This window comes from Phlebotomus papatasi, chromosome 1, assembly GCF_024763615.1.
Source record: "Phlebotomus papatasi isolate M1 chromosome 1, Ppap_2.1, whole genome shotgun sequence".
Lineage (NCBI taxonomy): Eukaryota > Metazoa > Arthropoda > Insecta > Diptera > Psychodidae > Phlebotomus > Phlebotomus papatasi.
Window position 1 is genome coordinate 88,342,453 of NC_077222.1, and position 19,971 is coordinate 88,362,423.

At 36.1% G+C, this 19,971-nt stretch overlaps 1 protein-coding gene across 1 annotated transcript; it reads left to right on the plus strand.

Annotated features, from left to right (window-relative positions):
• The first annotated feature begins 14,578 nt into the window (after positions 1-14,578).
• Positions 14,579-16,310, plus strand: LOC129797969 (uncharacterized). The gene is made up of 2 exons (XM_055840873.1): positions 14,579-14,742; positions 14,800-16,310. Exons 1-2 carry the CDS (start codon positions 14,710-14,712, stop codon positions 16,168-16,170), a joined length of 1,404 nt encoding a protein of 467 aa, XP_055696848.1. The 5' UTR covers positions 14,579-14,709; the 3' UTR covers positions 16,171-16,310.
• Positions 16,311-19,971: the final 3,661 nt, after the last annotated feature.

Genomic DNA, 19,971 nt, shown 5'->3' on the forward strand with positions numbered 1-19,971 from the left:
AATGTGAGGCAATTTCTTTGAATACCTGACCTTGTTAGGAAATTAATGATCCCATTTGAAAGATTTACAGTACCGTTCAAAACATTAAATACACTCTTCGTAAGATTAAATACACCTGGTTTGGACCGGGAAAACGCTGTCATATCCAGTTCTATTGACTGAAATAGTTTCATATATAAACCTAAGAACAGTTTTAAACAAAATTTGAGAAAATACATGAGTTAAAAAAATTATAATTTGAGGATGAGTCAAACATGAGCTTTTTGAACAAAAATGCAAAAATAGCCCCAAATCCTTTAATAAAATCATTTAATATAAGCTAAATACTATTAGTAAATATTATTAAGAGTTAGAAAAACTGAAAATTATGCCGAGGGAATATTTTTGGTATGGATTGTGGTCGGTTTCCGGTGTGATTGGTTATGAAAAGGAGTTCTTCTTTAAATATTAAAATTTCCAGCCCAAAATCTACTTTTTCAAATATTTTTTTTTTTATTTTTCAAATTACTTCTTATTGTTGCAATTTCATTTCTTTTACTTCATTATTTTATTTAAAAAACATGAATAAAATCATCAAATTCAGTTCCCCTCGAAGAATCCCCCTTTAGCTTTGATAAGCGCCTCACAGATCCGAGGCATCCTGTTGATCAATTTCTTTAAAATGTCTGAAGGAACCCTGCCCACACATCCTGACCCAAGAAGCGATTTGTTCTTAATATAGTCTTGTAGAATTCTGTAAGTAAGGCATTATAGAACCAAAAATCTTTTTATATACTTATAACGCTCTTGATTCCATCACTGAGATTACTATAAGTAAAGTGGCGCACTCTTAAGGATCTTAAGAGCTCCTATAGGAATTTCAACAGAAAATTCTCACTTAAAAAGTGCACTAAAAGACTTGTCTAATACTTGGTTCTATAAGGCAGATATTGTGCTTCTTAGGGAAATGGTTCCACCAAGATCCCAAAGAAGAAAGAAGAAAATCCCAGAGAATTGCAACGAGGCTACAATCGAGTGGCTGGGGTGACCAATTCATTCGGCTTATTGGGCGTGAGTTTTTTTTTCAAGAGGATAACGATCCCAAGCATTCCTCAAAGCTTTATAGAGATTTCCTTCTTGAGAAAGAGGAACGCAGGGGTCCTAAATTACTTGCAGTGGCCACCCCAATCACCCGATTCTAACCCCATTGAAATTTTCTGGGATTTTCTCGACCAGATGGTTCGAGAGAAGGCGCCAACATCAGTTCCAACCTTGATGGACGCACTTCAGGATATTTGGGAGGGTTTCCTTATGACATTCTTATATTAAATGATTTATTAAAAGATTAGATCAGTTTTAGTATGTGGGGCTATTTTTGCACTTTTGCCCGAAAAGCTTATTTTTGACTGATCCTCAAATTATAAATTTTTTTCTCAAATTCTGTTTAAAATGCAAAATGCCAGGACTGTGTGTATTTTCTCTATTTTGACTGCTCGAAGCCCACGAGAGAGCGGTTTTCACACTCCATTTTTTTTCAAACGTATCACCATCGGTTACAGATATTGACTTCCGGTCTTCGATGACCCCCTCAAAAGTCAGTATGCTTTAGCGAAATAACTTACTTAAATTACCCCCCCCCCCCCATCACCCCTTCAACCCTCCCAAAACATGTTTTCTTTTCTTGACTTACCTCAAAATTGTCTAGGTGATTTCGTTTATTTTTGGATGTGTTCTAGAGGTAGTCCAGCGAACATGTCGACGTTGGGACCTATCGTCAGAAAAATCGCCATCATAAATTATTCAAGGTTGAGATTCAACCACCCTGGAGGGCTTAATTTTCAACGGATTTGGTTAAATTTGGATTTTTTTTCAGAGATCTTTAAATTCTGAATTCGACTGCAATCGGTGATGGATCGGTATAAAGTAATGGTAATAGCTCTATTTTAAAAATACTGTTTTTCGCATTTATTCGAACTCCTGACTCATAAATTTAAACCAATCTGTTGTCAGTCGAGCTGAACATTTCATCCGTAGACACCTTTCATCGGTTAAATCACTATCCTGAATTATTTAAGGAAAACAGTCCTAATTTTCACTCGATTTTGATCAAATAATTAATTAAAATATTTATGATTTTTTAAAATACCCTCTGTTTCTGCTCCAAACAGCTGAAAAGCCGAAACTAGAGGAAGAGAATAATCCAAATCCCGTCAGATTATTTACTTGCTCTGGTGAGAACTTTCTGGGAAATTCTTTCACTGTTTGGACTGACTCTCAACTGTTTTCACGGCTTTTTCTTTCGTAACGGTTCTTTCGAGCCACCGGGCTTAAGGCAGTAATGCCTCCTTGTGTAGGCTTTCCGGGGTGCCTCGAAAGAGTCTTAACCAAGGTTAGAAATAAATTTTCAACCTCGCAGTCCGGCAAATGAATTCGGAAAATGAATGAGGTATAAATTCCTCAAGAAATATTCTCAAATCCTGCCCTAGATCTTAAGACTTCTTAAAGAGAAGCCGCCGTTTCCTGGCAGTAGGGAGCCAATTGGCCGCTGACAGTCTTCAGGTAATAGGATGCCGCTGGTCATAGGCCAAAAAGGAGATGCGATTTCTCTGGAACAAGCACTCTCGTGCTCACGATCTCAAAATACAATTTACAATTAAGGGATGAGCTGCCTCGCCCTCCCCTGTTACATTTTTAAATATCGGGTTTAGCACATTTCGCTTCAGGTCTATCTAAAATATCTAAAAATATTACAAAATTAAGCATTCTTTCGTTTTTGTTCGGTAGAAGAAAATCTCTTATTTTAAGAGAGAAAATTTGGAAAGCTATTACTATGTAAGAATGACCTGGGTACTACTTACCACAATCTTAAGTAGCTCTCCGCGTGCAAAGTTATCAGGTTCATTAACTGAAAATCCATCACAGGACAAAGACCATCGATCGCGTAAGAAAATGAGAAATTTCTTCTCTCTGGTGGACACTTGCTATGCAATCCATTTCTCTCTCGACTTTTCTCACAAACCGTTGCTAAATTAAAAATTGATTTGCAAACGTATACAATAATTTTTTTCGCAACTAATCTCATTTTCTGCCTCATGAGCGTGTACAAGAAAAAAAAAACGGAATGAATGTCAAGTTTATTTACACTGAGAGAGCTCAATGTATTTCCATTTGTAACTTTCATTGGATGTTTAGTAACTCTCGCAGAGTTTAAAAAATTCCCCGAAACATTAATGAACGTTATTCTTTTTGCAAAGAACAACCAAAAATATTTCAATCATGAAGTTTTTTTTTATTGTTTTTCCGTGTGCTTTCCATCTTGCGTTGAAATCTCTTCAGAAATGCCTTTCGCTTTCGATGGAAGAGATGCCTGAAGAACTTCATGTGATTTGACGAGTGCGACTATCGTATAATTTAATGGCTCATTGAGCTTACAGAGCAAGTTTTGTGAGGCTCTCTCAATTTCACAACTCTATATGCGAGATGTAATTAACCCTCTCAATATGTCTGATTTTATTAACGGAAGAAAATTAGGTAGCTGAAAAACGTGACTTCTTCTCCACAAGATGTCTTTTTTTTTTGTAAGTCGATAGGTGTATTAGGACTGTTAGCCACTGGAGAATTGACTAATTTATGATGCCTTTCAAGGCGATATTTAGTGGTTTATTGATCAGTCTGCAGAGGTCATTGGCAACTCGAGAAAAACCGTTGTAATAGAGTTTAATTGATCTTGAAATTCCGTGCCGGATGACTTCTTTTTGGCTTCTGTCCTAAACTTTAATGGGATATTTAGGAATTTGCTTAGATCTTCGGCATCTTGTGAGGTGTTTTTGCAATATATTTTTTTTTAAATAAAATGTAATTTATCTCTAACCGCAAGCTATTTTGAGAACCATTTACAGATCTTAAACGCTTGCAATTGTAGTTTTATTGCTTATTTTGTGTCTTTATAGACTACGAAAAGTACATTAAAAGAAGCAAAGAGCATAAAACGAAATTTTGCAAAATGCTAGCCAATAAAAAAGTAGATTATTATAAGGTAATGAAATACTAAGTTTATATAAACTTGTGAAAATATTAAGTAAAAAGGGGTGGCAAATCGTCTCATGCTTTGCGATATGATCGAATTCGCGACTTATATTCTATAATTCAAAATTATTTTTACATCATTTACCGCTTATCGATTCACAATCGATTTAAACCATTTCATGAATTACTCAAAAAAATCGTCCAAAATAGCTTAAGAGTAATGCAACTGATTTTCAGATAATAATTACTTGTCGATTATGAATCGGTTAAATACCGGTTCATAACCGATTAGAACCAGTTCGATCTTGTCGGACATTCCAAGACCTTTCCAATGAGTCTTAACATGACCCCATTCGGTTGATAATGTGCTCTCTATAGGGGAGACTGGGGCACATGTAACCATTTTCGATAGATGCGTATTTGAGGCGATTTTCCAAGCACACAGTGGTTTTTTGGAAATTTTTTCTTATCTCATGTTTTACCCTTGGGTATAGGCAATACATCGAGGGTAATGCGGATGCTGGAAAACTTTTGAGTTTTCCATAAAAATAAAATTTGTGTCACTATGCATTTTTCTCTTTTCACAAAATACCTGGGGTAGAAGTAAACACTTTCTGGGGAGGATGTAAACACCCTTTTTTCCACCCTTCAAATTAACTTTGCACCACTTTCAATTATTTTAATTGCTTCAGAGATATATAAAGACTGTATATTTTCAAAAAATCACTACACTTTTAACAAAGAATAATTAAAATAGCAAAAAAACTAAAAGCATGTAAATCAAAGACATTTTTCAATGGATTTTCCCTATATTTTGACATCATGTGACTTTTTATTGAACACAGAGCCACCAATTTTTTCGTAGTCAATTAATTAGAAATTTCGCATGAAAATAAAAAAAAATTGCCATTTATTCTACACTCACGACATCTACAATTACAGGAAAATTGCCTGTTTACATCTACCCCAAATGCTGTTTTCTGTCCAATTGTTAATTCTTTTAAAAAATTGAGAATCTCAATATCTTTAGTAAATACATTAATATAACCCAAAAGGTTGTAGGAAAGAACTGGTATTGCTACATTTCGATTATTTTACACAGTTCTCAATTTCTAGGTGGAAATCCAAATGACCAAAATAATCGAAATATTAACATTTTCGAGAAAAATGATTTTTATTTTTAAAGTACTAGGGTTTTATTGACCAATTAATCTGTCTGCATACATCCCCATGGTATCTATGAATGCTTATGGGTTTTATCCTCTGGAGTCTTAAAATTAATGAAAAAATCACAGTGTTTACAACTACCCCTGTTTACTACTGCCCCAGTTCTCCCTAGTCGTTTTAATCCTTGATTGTAAAGAACCGTTATTAGTAATGATTAAACGGGATTTTCGTATAAGGACAAAATGTTTTCGAGTTTTCGGGTAATCCTAAAAAAGATGGTTTTGAAGGGGAAATTAAGGGCATGTTAATGGTACTAGAGTCGACTTATGGGGAGGCCCCAGTCTCTATCTCTAACCGTCTCGCCATGGAGTGGTAATGGCCAAACGGACACACGCACAGACGGAAAATCAGTGTAACGTCAGATTTCCAAAATTCTACTAAAATACGACCCCTTTTGGAGTATTATTATTATTTTATTAGAGTATGAAGAGGGTCCAAATCAGGTCCAGGCACTGCGACTAGTCAGTCTATTGCACACATCCGTCTTTATTTATTAGAGTTTAGGGCCCACATAGACTCAGGCTGATCCTCTTGAATATTTAGCCTGTAAAATTATGCAGGAAAGATTTTTCCCAAATGGTCATACACTGAGGGCTTAGGATCATCGATTTTAGAGGTCCTTTGCATAAATTTTCTTTACCTCATTCTCTGCTGTCCAATTTTTCAAACTAAATATTCTCGAGGATCAGCATGAGTCTATTTAGGCCCTTATTTTGGTGTCCTTATGGACAGTAAAGATCCAGTTTATAACCATTTCATAACAGAGGTAGGGTAAGCAGTGTCGTCCAGAAATATCCTCCGCTGAATCCCAATTGCTAGACAGTGCAACTGCATGGGATGCGAATATTGCCCTCTTCGTCCTCTAGACAATACAGGCAATAAATCTCATCTGCTCTTATGTCTATTTCATTTAAGGGGATCCAAGAGCACATTATCCCGTAAGCAGACCAACTAGCGTTCTTAACTGGTGTATTGTTGAGATGTAAGATCACTTTCTCCATTTGCCGTTTGGTTCCAGGATTAGCTTAGCACGTCGGAGACCAGACCGTTTAGCCCAATATTCTTTGTGTTTATTGGCCGCCTTCCCTTTGGAAAAGTCCTTGATGAAGCTCCCAGAATAGCCGCAAATAGGCACTGGATCAATGGTTGTCTAAGCCTCTTGATGCGCTCTTCCTCGCATCACTTTTGCTTATGTCTGATGATGTTTTTTTTAATTTGAGATTTATCTGGCAGGTCTTACACAGTCCTGCCTGGGACGTTCATCATTATGACAATATCCTCCGCTTTTGCTTTAATATAAAGGCTGAGGCGGGTATGGCGCGCACTAAAACTGAGTTCTGTATAGGAACGTGGGAAGTCGGATGCCACCCAATGCGAAATGTTGTTAGAATCATGAATGCATCCATGCATTGACAAGAAAGCAACCTGACTTTCTAATAAGGGATGATTTCCACCTTGAGGACAGACTGTGTCAAAAGAATCTAAAAGCAATACTACACACAAGAGCTGACTGGAGTAACCGGAAAAGGGAGATCAATGAATCCAATACTGTACCGCTGTTTACTGACGGCTCACGAGTGGCGAGGTCCTCAGCGGCTCGGACTTAGCAGGACTTTGCCACTCGGATGGTCTACTATTGTATGAATTCCAGGCTGAGGTCGCAGCAATCCTAACTGGGGTTCAGAGCCTGATTGAATACGTTATCTCTCCTATACGTTATCTCTCAATGTGCAAGAGTAGTTGCTGCAACTGCCTGCCTCAAGGCTCTCGTACCCGAAGCCCAACAGAGCAATCTTGACATGACCATGCTGGCCGAGAATATACTTCCGATGCTGGGATTGGGTCTGGAGGTTTTCTTGGGATCTGTTCTTGTCCTCACAGTTTTCGGTGGCAGGAAAATAAATATATTCTCTGAGAGCAGAGCTGCTATACCTTCCATATCAGGATACAACTCCCGCTCTTTGCTGGTGCTAGAATGACGGGAAATGTTAGAAATAGCACTGTGGAATTGCGGATTATGAAGAGGTCGCTTGACTTGCAGTGGCAGGAGCGAAAATCGAATTTATCGGTACCGAGCCTGCCGTGAGAGTGTCGCCCCAAATGAAGAAAACCATAATTATGGAGAACTTATACGGGCTTCAGACGTTCAGATTTAAGGCTTAGCCATATGGCTTAACTTCTCTAATTTCTTATCAATCAAGATCTTTTGAAAAATTACCAGTTAAAATTGGACAATATGGGCAAATGATCCATTAAATTTTGAAAAACCAATGAAATTGGTTGCTATTTTGAATTTTAAGATTACAGGGAATTGGGCTAAGCCTTATACGGTCTTCAGACCTAAGACTTAGCCATATGGCTTAACTACTCTAATTTCTTATCTATCACGATTTTTTGAAAAAATTTAACTTAGGATTGGGTTGCTAAAGATAATAGACCTATGGATTCTTAAAAAGCAATAAAATTGCTCGCTATTCAGGATTTTGAGACCTTTGGGAACTGGGCTAAACCTCTAGTCTGAAGACCGCTTTAGGTCTAAAACCGGCATTACTTGCATAACACCAAAGCCGTATGGGCGGCTACAGGCGAATGTCGCGTGTTTAAATATGGGAGTTATCGAAGATCGGAAGTTACTGTTACTGTTTGACTAATAGCTCGGGAACAAACATAAGGTCAAGTAAAAAATGATTTCCAAAAAGATATTGATACTTAACCCTTTAAGGACGATTTGGTCACCTGTGACCCAAAAATGAAAGTTTTCCTACGATCATCTAATGTTGTGTTTTGCTTTAAAAAGTCAGAAAAAGTGATTTTTTCTGACCCCCGTTGACCCTCTCGTTCTTAAAGTGTTAACCGATTCATTACTGATTAAGACCGATGCAGCCGGGTTGGATATTTCAAGACCTTTCTGGAACATCCAAATTTAAGTAAATCAGATCAAAAACGAGCCCTCCAGAGTCATTGACCTTTACGTTCAATAATTCAAAATGGTGACTTTTCCGGTTATATGTATGTTTGGACAAAATATTCGCTTAGGTTATTTTTAAATTATATCCGAACATTTTTGAAAAAGCTTGGGCCTATTTTGAGAAAAACCGAAAAAACATGGATTTGGTAAAGATTGAGTAAGTAAGGGAAAAATAAAAAAAAAAACATTTCAAGATAATGTTTTTTTTTATCGGGGGTTACCGAAGACCGGCAGTTGATATCTTTCACCGTTCATAGACCATTCATATGCCACTTGTGGACAAGAAAAAGACGGAGTACCAGGCAAGTAGTAACCGCTGCAGATCGCGGCAGTTAGATGATCTTTTCACCGGACACTGTCTAAACAAACACAACAGACTGAGTGTGGAGTTTAGTACAACCTAAACCTATAAATGTTATAACCACCCTAAGGAAACGGTTCTACACTACGTGTGTAACTGTCCCAGCCTTTACAAAACCAGACGAGCGTTACTTGGCAAAGTGATGTTCGTGTGGAATGACCTTCCAAAATTAAAGCCGGCCTGTCTAATGGACTTTATCCGAAAGACTAGCTGATGGCTCAATACACAAAACCCGTGAGTAGGGGATAGCCTAAAAAGGGACGCATAAGGGACCCAAACGGAGGCCTAGATACTGCGGGCGAGTTGTCGAGGACATGATGCACGAGGACGATGGAGCAATTGAATCTGAGGCTAGGGCCGGAAGAGGAGCTGAATGTGCATGAATGGACACCATTTGCTGCCTCAAAATTTATCTATGACAATTAAAATTGAATTTGCTCTTTCTTAGTATTCCTTTTTAAATTATTTCAGTTGGTGGAATATTAAATGTTTGCAAAGTTTGGAAAATTGTTAAATGTCAAAGAAAAATTACTAATACCTAATTGTGCAGAATAGGTTTTTGAATTGAACATTGTATAAAATTGTGGCTTAAGAGGAAATTTTGAAATGTGAAAGAATGATAATGTACTTTTTGTGAGATCAACACGAGATCACCCAAGATATGATCTCAAGCGGAAGAAATTTTCAAATGTTGCACCATTTAACGAGCGCACAATAGAGATCAACACTTCTTTTGTGCCATAGGTATTAAATCACTTTACAGTTTTGGAACACAAATGCGATACTGTAAAATTTAAAGAATTCACCGGGTTTTTAAATTGAAAGTAAATCGAGGGAAAAAACTAAATGTATTTCTGCTGGTTTTTTTTCCGTGCTCTGATTGAGAATGAAATCCCCAAAAATGATCACCATCCAAAAGATTGACTTTCTTGCCCACGCAATTTCAAAATATTTCTGATGATTGTACAGAGAATTTCTCCTGCCCAGATTGGACTTTGCAAATGAAGGGGATCACTGATTGAAAGACATTGTACTTGCAATTTGTTTTCTTTCTATCTCTAAATAATCTGAAACATATCACCTCTTCAATTTCTCGCCAAATTTTCCACTCAACACTCTCAAGATAATTAATTACGCAAAAAAATCAACTTTTATATATTTTAATTCCTATCAGAGAGAACAATTTTACGTAAAATTTGTGCTGTAATAAATTTTTCCACTTGGCCCAAATCAACTTGCCAAAAGATCTGCAAATGATTTCTTGCACTTTACCTTATTCAAAAAGTCAAAAATTAATTGGATTACGCAATAAGAAAGGGAGACAATTTTTCTTGTATCCCAAATATTTTGATTTTGATTTATCTCTGTACTTCAAATTTTTATTAATGGTCAAACTGTGCACAAATTATGATTTTGGCAAATGAAATGTTTTCTCTGAACGCAAGATATCATCTCATTTGAATAATGGTCATTCAACTCCGAAGCAGAGCGTCTAATCTTACCGCTAAAAAAAACATTCAGAAGTTGTGAGTAACTTTTTTCAAATGATTATTTTGATAGTTGTTTATGAATTGCATTAATATTAAAGAGACCGGAAAAAAGTGAACTGTCGCAGATAAATTTCTCTGTGAAAAATTACAACTTCTTTAACGATGATAAAAACAATGCTTTAAGCCAATTTGCGGTGAGAAAAGGTCAGGATATTTTTCACAAAAGTTTCTGCATTTTATTTTTTTAATTTGTCAAAAAATGATGATTAGAATGGACTAAAAATAATTTATTGAATGCAGTTTAATTTTAAACCTAAAAAATATCTTGTGGAATCAATTTTATCGAATCCCGGTGATGGATAAATTAGAAAACTTAATCGAGATGAATAAATGATTGCGGATAATCGCTTTTACTTTCTTCATTTAAATTAATTTGAATACTTGTTCTGTCTGTTAAATTTTTTGAGTATTTTGGGGCAATTAATAGAAAATATTTGTTAGGATTATGCGAATTCTTTAATAGGTTGACTTGTAATAAATGAGGCGCCACAGTGTATTAATTGGTATTATATATTTTTACAACGTGCAAAACAATAGAAAAAGTCAAATTGAAAAATTATTGAGTAATTATTTTTATTAGAAAAAAATATTTATTTGAAATTATAGTATAAAATAATGTAACTGTAACTTTGGCTTAAGAACTAATATTGTTCATTAATTTCTTATCATTACCAAAAAAAATGATATACCGAATTCTGCAATTTTAAAACAGCGGCAACTGATCTGCGCAGAACTAAAGCTTTTAAAAAAGCTTCCAAAGTTAGAAGGATTTCTCCGGGAATTCCACTATACCAAGTTATCTAAGACCGTCTTCAAACTAGAGGTTTAGCCTAGTTCCAGAAGGTCTCAAAATCTTAAAGAACAAGCAATTAATTTTATTCTTTAGAATCTAATAGGTTATTTTGATTTTTATAATACAATGCTAAAGTCGAAATTTTATGAAAAATCTTGAATGAAAAGAAGTTGATGAAGTTAAGCCATATGGCTAAGCCTTAGGTCTGAAGCCCGTTTAAAATTTCAGACAAAATTTAATTTTGAAAACAAAAGAGATGGCACAGCGTCCCAGCTTTGCGGAATGCTCGAACTCATGAGTTACAGCCATTACAGCTACCTATGCAAATCTTTTAGGATGATTTTTGGTTATATACCGGTTTTATTACCGATTAAAATTATTCGCAAATCAGAAAATAATTCTGAATTGGAAAATTGGCTAAGAAGTTTGCATATTAGAATGTTTTTGACACTTGTAACACGCTTATGCATAAATGAAAAGGGATAATAGAGAAAAGTAAATAAATTACAATTATTTGACCGATTCATTGCCGAGGGAATGGGACTGATATAGCTGAGTTGGAAATTTTAAAACCTTTCCAAAAAATCCAAATTTAAGCGAATCGGTTGAAAAATTAGACCTGCAAAGTGGTTGAATAATTTCAATAATTCATAATGAAAAATTTTCCGGTCCCTAGGGTACCTCCGAAATTTGGATTAATTTTGAGAAAAAAAAACGAAAAACATGGTTGTAGAGGTGTTAGAATGGCGTTACGGAAAAATGAAAAATACTGTTCAAGATAATGTGCACTTAGGGGTCATCGAAGACCGAAGTCGATATCTCTTACTTTTACATAGTTCGGGAACAAACATAAAATTAAGTAAAAAATAATTCCCTAAAATAAATAATATATTATTGGTACTTAACCGATGCATTACCGATTAAAACCAATGCAGCCTCGTTGGATATTTCAATACCTTTACAAAAAAAAAATACAAATTTAAACAAATCGGTTCAAAGCCGAGCCCTCCAGATTCGTTGACATTTATACGTGCTTCAGATCTAAGACTTAGCCATTTGGCTCAAATGCTCTAATTTCTTATCAATCACGATTTTCCGGAAAAAAATTAACTTGGGAGTGGATTATTATACAGATAAGTGACCTATAGGCCCTACAGGTTTATCAAAAAGCATTAAAATTACTCGTTATTTAGGATTTTGAGACCTTCGGGAACTGGGCTAAACCTCCAATCTGAAGACCGCTTTACCTTCAATAATTCAAAAAGGCAAATTCTCCAGTCAGATTTAAATATGTTATGACGAAATAGTCACATAGGCTATCTCTAAAACATATCCGAAAATTGTTTAAAAAGCTTGGGCCAATTCTGAGAAAAAACCGAAAAAACATGGTTTTGGAAAGGATTGAAGGGAGTGAGGGTAAAAGGAAAACAAAATAAATTTTCCTCTTCTTAGGAGTTAACTGTTTAGACGTAGTTTTCTCTATCAGGTACCGGCCTTTTCAATGACCCTCCTAGAGAACTCAGATCTGACATCACAAGCAATTTTTCCCTTTTTTATCTCTTGAGGATGCATTTGTGGCATACCTACGCGTCCGAGCACTTTCAGTATCCCAGTTGTGTGCCCTATTGCCTTAGGCTGGATTCAGACCTAAGATTTAGTCCAGTTCCGGATTGTCTCGAAATTCTAAATAGCAACCAATTTTATTGTTTTTTTTTAAATTTAATGGATCATTTGCCCATGTTGACTAATCATAAGTGATAATTTTCCAAAAAAAACTTGATTGATAAGAAATTTTAGAAGTTAAGCCATATGGCTAAGCCTTAGGTCTGAAGCCCGTATTACACTTATGCATCCTATCTGCGGGATGTCTAATAAATCCTTTTGGCTACCTGGGATATTGCAGAGCTTTTGGCTTGCCTGTTTTCTGCTGGTCGCCGCTTTTATGGGGTTTTTTTCAGGGTCTTATACCCAAGCTTCTGCCTCTTCTTTCACCGAAGTCCGGAAGAAACCGGGGTCACCAAAGACCGGAAGTTGATATCTTTTACCGTTTAAGCCTCAGAACAATTTGAAGTTGAAAGAAAAGCGGATTAAATAGCTGCTCTTTTAGTTCGAGCTGTAATACTATGAGACTTTCTCGGAAATCGTTAAGGTTTGATGGTAAATGTGATCCTACCTTAAGTTACTTGACTTGAACTTAGAACATTTCTAAATTTAAAGGCCCTATCTATTGCTCATATTACGTACAAAGTATGTATCTTTTAAGCAACTGATCAGTCAGTCGACGGCCAGAATCGCTAGCTCTAATATTAAAACTTTTACATCCATTCAAGACATACCTTGAAAACTTATTAATTGAAGTAGGGTCGAATGAACACTTCTTCGACAGGGAACCCCTATTGACACTTTTGTCAAAATGTTGAAATATATTTAATGTATCTATAATAAAATGTAAGTATGTTCAAATTTCGTATTTCCAATTATACAGAGTAGGGTGTTAATATGTCCTGACATGAGTTCTTAAAGTCTCAATAGGTGTTCCTTTCACCCTAAATACGTTAATAAAAAAAAATTAGAGCAGGTTTTCAGGCTTAGCACACTCTGGCTTCAAACATTTTATATTTCATTAGTATTTCATGATATTTCATATCATTTAATAAATCTAACGTGTTTTTTTAGAAAATGTGTGACTTAAAACTAGCTACTAATATAGATCGCTATAGATAGATTAGACACGAATAATATGAAATGTTCGAAGCCAGAGTGTATGCGAAGCCTGAAAGCCTTCCTCTATTAAGATTATTAAAAGTAAAATAGTAAAGAATATCAGCTAATTTTATTCGACTTTCGAATTATTGTATTGTAGATAACATTCTTAAAATCGAATTCAGTTACGATAATTGCATATTTTACATTACATGATAAAATGAATATTTTATCTGACTGAACATATTGCGTATTGGGAATTTATTTCGCAAAAAAAATTAAAGATTATCCATAAGAGCTTTCTAAATTATTTGCGACAGAAAGTGATGCAAACACCAACATATCTTCTATAATTTTAAATAAAAAAATGTTATAACATTTCTAGGTTTAGTTTATTTTAGAATGACCATTATTTACCACAGGTAATTTTTAATAATATATTTGGGTTAAATTGCAAATAAAAAGCAAAGGTATAATTGTAAACACTTCCCAATAAATTTTGCTTGCAAATTATAACAAAGTTGTTAAAATTTTATATAATTTGTTCCTCGCACGCAAATATTCTTAGACAAAATCTCAACTTCTGCGAAAGCCCAATTGCCTGGAAATGAAGTGGCCAAGAAAAGAAGGAAATCCCGTAGTGGAAAAGATCGATCGGCGCACCTGTGGAAGCACCTTCCGGCGTCTTTCGCGACTCACGTGAGTGATTAGGTGAGAGCCAAGAGCAAATGCAATGGTTAGAGAGATTCCCGAGGAGCGCGGGCTATTCTGCAAACGAGTATCTCTTGGAAGATAAAAAAGAACTTCACTCTTGGGCAAAAAAAAGCGTCACTCTGGTGGAGATTGAATGGCAATTCTGGCCGGAACCTTTTCACTTTTTGTCGCTCACCTGTCTCTCTCTTCGCGAGAGAAGGCGCCAGGTTGGTGTTTTCTCGTTGGGGTATAAAAGCACTTGAAATTTGGTAGTTGAATAGCATTGTTGTGCCAGTGGTAGCCCAGAGAGCACGTTGGACCGAGAGCTCGTGAAATTATTGTGGATTAAGTGGATATATAGCCCAGAGTTTATTGGATAGAGCCAGAGCACTTTCTCAAATCAACCAAAATGTTGCGCTTGAGTGAAAAGTTGAAGATCATGGTCAGTTTTGTGCGATATTCGAGTGAGATTTGGATGTTTAACCGTTTGATATTGCAGGTGTTTTTGGTGTGTGCCCTGATCCTGGGCAGTGAGGCTACTAAGCAGCCCACCAAGAGAGTGACCTTTGTGCCGAAGAATATCAAGAGGGATGCTCCTGTGGCTAGCCACTTTGGAGGAAATCTCCATGGGGGATTTGGGCAGCAGCAGGGCCATCAGCAATTCCAATTGCAGGCTCTCACCCATCAGGGACTTGATGGAGGGCACCAAGGGAGCCACTATGTGATGCCACAGTACACCTTTGCTGCTCCCCAGGGACACAACTTCGCTCATGGTGGCTTAGCTGGAGCTGGAGCTACTCAGTATGCTCAGCTAGCTAAGGTTCTCAATACTCAGAGTCAGGGAGGTCATGCTGGAGGCCAAGGATTTGGTGGGGCATTCGTGTCTGGGGGAATCAAGACAGCTCCTGTGACATTCAGTGCTGCCCCTTCAACTTCCTACGGAACTCCAGTTTCTGGAGGACACTTTGGTCAACTGGGAGGATTTTCTGGTGGTCATGGATTCGGAGGATCCCTAGGAGGACACAGCTTTGGAGGTCAAAGTCTTGGAGGTCATAGCCTGGGAGGACAAAGCTTTGGAGGACACAGTCTGGGTGGACAAAGTTTTGGAGGACACGGTCTCGGAGGGCAAAATTATGGAGGACACAGCCTAGGTGGACTTAGCCTGGGAGGTCATGGTCTGGGAGGATCCTTCGGAGGTCAGAGTGTCGCCTTTAAAGGTGGTGACGTCGGTGGACTCTTGGGACAATCATACGCTCCTTCCTACGGTTCCCATCAAACCTCTTCTGCCCAAACCGTTCCTGCCTATGCTGTTGGGATCAAGGGCCTCAGTCACTATTCCTCCAACGCTGGACTCGCTCAAGCCTTCCAATCACATGGAGATCTGGGATCTCAAGCCAGTCTCGGTAGCCTAGGGGGTCATGGAGTCAGCCTTGGTAGCTTGGGAGGTCATGGAGCCAGCCTTGGTAGCCTGGGAGGCCATGGAGCCAGCCTTGGTAGCCTGGGAGGCCATGGAGGTAGCCTCAACTTCGACACAACCAAGTACAACATCCCTACGATTTCCAACGGCAAGACCTTAGCTCCTGTCACTTATTCCTCCCCCGCTGCATCCAATGTCCGACACACTTCCATCTCCAACATCATGGACCAGACCAAGAGCTTCAAACCTTCAGTCCTCCTCGGTATGTACGCCGATGTGGGATCTTCTGCAGAATCTCACGGTTACGGAGGACAGAGTTTCCCTTCCCTCAAGTTCTCCCAATCTTCCGCACCTTCCTTCAGTCAGAATTCCGGAGGTTCTTATGATGATGCCAGCTCAAACTATGGTTCAAGTTACAACACAATCAACTACTCAGAAGGTGCTGGACATTAATCCAAATCCGATCTTGCCACATGATCTAAATTTAATTGTTTAGTATAGAATGCGATTTGTATAAATTAATATTTATTTCGCGAATTTCCTCTTGATAAAAAAAAAGAAAAAAAGACAGAAATAAAGACTTGAAAGACTTATTTGACAGAGATCTCTCAACAGTGTGAAATACTTTACTGAAGTATTTCATTGTTTTTGCATAGTTCCATTTGAGACAATTTTCAAAAAGAGAAATTCCCTCACGAGGTGGAAAAACGTTGACTGTAGAATTATATATGATGTGACTAATTGGACTTTCTTTGTGAAATAACAAGAGTCGATAATAACAGCTCTTTTGCTTGGGCTATTTTGTATCAAAGTGACAAACACGATGCACCAATGAGTTCCTGGGAAACTCCAAATGATATAGGCCCTTCCTCTGTAAAAAAAATTGCCGTGATTGCTTCTTGAAAAAAAATTGAGATCATATTTTGAAAGTAAAAAGGCATTCTCTTCGATCGCGTTATTGATCCAATGAAAGACTTCGCGGAGATTATTTACCATTAATCAGAGAGGGTGAAAGTCCAAGCCATCGTCCAATTGTTTGACCCTTGGAAAGCACCCGTTGACACCTTCACTTTATTGTTTCGCACTACCAAAATATATTACTATTGCCATTTGCTTGCAATTCCACTTTAATTTGCCTAAGATGTAACAATGATTTATTTTTGCTACCACCTCTTTAAGAGTAGGTGGTACTTTTGGCGTGTGCTCAAGAGAAGGAGATTAAGTTGCTGAACATCCTTCTATGGCACTATAAGGGGTGAACAAGTACTAAAAGTAAAACATTCCAATCATTAATGAATTTCATTATATCTGTGTAATAGATTCACTATATTCCCTGCCATATTCGATACCTGATGAAGAGGACATCCATCCTCGAAACGTCGTAGAGAATAAAATTGTGAAAATCAAGAAAGGTTCAGTGTCTCCGTCTATTTCCTGCTAGATTCACTACATTAACTTTAGGTTATCAAAATAGTGAAGAACTAAATAGAACAGACATGTACTAAATTTACTTGGAGAAAAATGATACACATAGTTATACATTACTTTGACAAAAATCTAAAGAGTAAATCAAGAATCCAATCATGATTTCAAAGATTTTTAAATATGAAGAAAATTTTCTGTTTCATTAAACACGATTTCGTAGGGTAAATGTCCTAATTCAAAACCATTTCCAGACGCTTTAACTTTGACAGAAGATTCAAAACATTAAGTTCATATTTTTTCTGAAGAGAATTACATAAATTTGCTCCCAGACTCTTCTAGAATGTTACTGTTTAGTGAAAATTCTTTAAATATAATTTGAAAACTTCTTAAATACAAGAAAAATACGCGAGCGTAAAATGCTTCTATTGGAAACATATTAATCCAAATGGAGACAAGGGAAAGTTTCTAATTGGAGACAAACAGTGTAAGTGAAATAATGAAACTGTGGTGTAAAAAATATATAAATATAATAATTTAGTACTGTATTAATCATGGAAACAATGATGTTTCCATTTGGAGTAGCGAAAAATTTCCATTTGGAGCAGATTTTGAATTAGCTTAATTTACCCTACATGTATTAAATATTTCAAAATTTATAATTTAGAACAAATGATAGGAAGTGTGCAGAATGTATAAATTGCAAAGTGTGTGGAATCGAAATAACTATAATTGCACTAGAATTCGATGACATGAGAACAATTAAAAATTCAATTCGGATTTCGGTAAGTAAGTTCAGATTGTATACGAGGGCATATATTACTATGCAAATGACGCAAATATTAAATGCATATTCCATAAAAATACTTAAATTTACGAACTTTTTGGTAATTCGCATTTATGTCACAATTGTGATTAACAAATTAGAAGCATGTCGAATAAATTGATGAAATTTAATTTTGATCAAATACGATGACTGAATAAAATTTGGATTTTAGTCAATTTCCGTTTTGGTTAATCAATTCAGTTATGGCCTATACACACTAGAGAAATGTTTGTCTACACCCCCGATGCTCACAGGTTCTCATATGAGTAAATTATTCGTTGGCATTCACTAAGTAATTAATTTGGTAACGACTTAACTAAATTCTGAAAGCCAAGACTCCAAAATCCAAAATCCCGAAGCGATAAAATCTCAAATTTCAAAATCCCGAATGGGTCTATAACTCGAAAGCCAAAATCCTGTATGAATATAAATTCTGAATGGGCAAAAATACTGAAAACCAAAATCCTAAATGCCAAAATCCCGAAAGAGTTAAAATAAGTCAAAACCCTAAAAGTCAAAATATCAAATAGTCGAAATCCTGAAAGAGGCTACATCAGACGGAGAATAAAGTGTGTAAGGATATTCCAAAACACAGAAAATTTCCCTTTACCTCGAACAAACGCGGGTGCAATCATTGGAGTAGCTATGAGACTTTTAAGAATTCCGGATTTTGGATTTTCAGAATTAAAATCTTAGATTCTGGCTTTCGAGATTTTGGCTTTCAGTATTTTGATGTTCGCCTGTTTGACCGGTACTGGCTTCAGCAATTTCCTTTCCTTTTATTAATGTGAATTCAACTGAAAACGAATTTTTTGAGAGTATCTTAACGTTCAGTATCTTGGCCCATTCGGAATTTGGTTTTCGAAGTTTTGGTTCTTGAGGATTTTGGCGTTTGGGATTGGGTCTTTCGGGATTTAGGCGTTTTTTGTCTTGCTCCATTCGAGATTATGGATTTCAGAGTTTTGGTTTTTAATGATTTTGGCGTTAGGGATTTTGACTTTTCGGGATTTCGACCCATTCGGGATTTTATAGCTTTCTGAATTTTGACCCCGACCCTATCAAATATTTTTTTCTGAACTAGTTTAATTTTAATGGCTCCGGCACATCTTTTAGATCTTTTTTTAAACGAGTGTCACAACAAATTCAATATGATTCAATTCAATTTCAATTACTAAAGAAAGTGATAGACATGCAAGATGTTTGAGAAAAAGGGATTCAAATTTTAATTTTATAAAATTTTCTGGATTTAAATGGTGCAACGGAGTTAAAGGCCTAATAAAATTTTCAACTGAATATAAAGTAACTCATAAAATTTTCCCTATACTGCAATCAAATTTGGGAAAAAGTGAATGCAATTAGGGGGAAGTAGGGCACCTTTGAATGTGGGGCAGTTTTGAAATTGGGATTTTTCACTCATTCTTAAATAAAATTGTGCCTTATTATGATATAATTTAGTTGCACAAATAGATTGAGAAGCTAAATTACTTTATGATATGGATCAGTTCCATTTAAACATGGAAGAAAAATCCCAATTTTGAAGCTGCCCCGCATCCAAAGGTATCCCACTTCTCCCTAATAGTAAATAATACAAAAAATGAAACGAATTTTGAACTTAAAAATTAAAGACCTTAGTGGAAATTTATTTTAAAATACAGTTGTTCGTTTTTTGTATATTTTTACTGGTTGGAATTCAAAATTTCTAGAAAAAAAGCTAAAAGTCTTATGAATCAAGATGAATTTTCCTTTTGCGACCATAATTGTTTTACTAATAAATATTAATAATACGATTAAAAAAGGATTAAATTATGTGCTGGAATATTAGTTTCTACAGCATTTCTTCTTCTTACTACATTTTGTTGCTGTTACGTTCTCTTCGAATTCCAGCAAATGGTAATTTAGTGTTGTTTTCTTGTTTGTTGGTAATCCAGATTATTTTCTCTTGCTAAACAATTCTGATTGGAAGCTAGCCAAAATTACTTGAAATCTTTTTTAGTTTTTTAAAATTT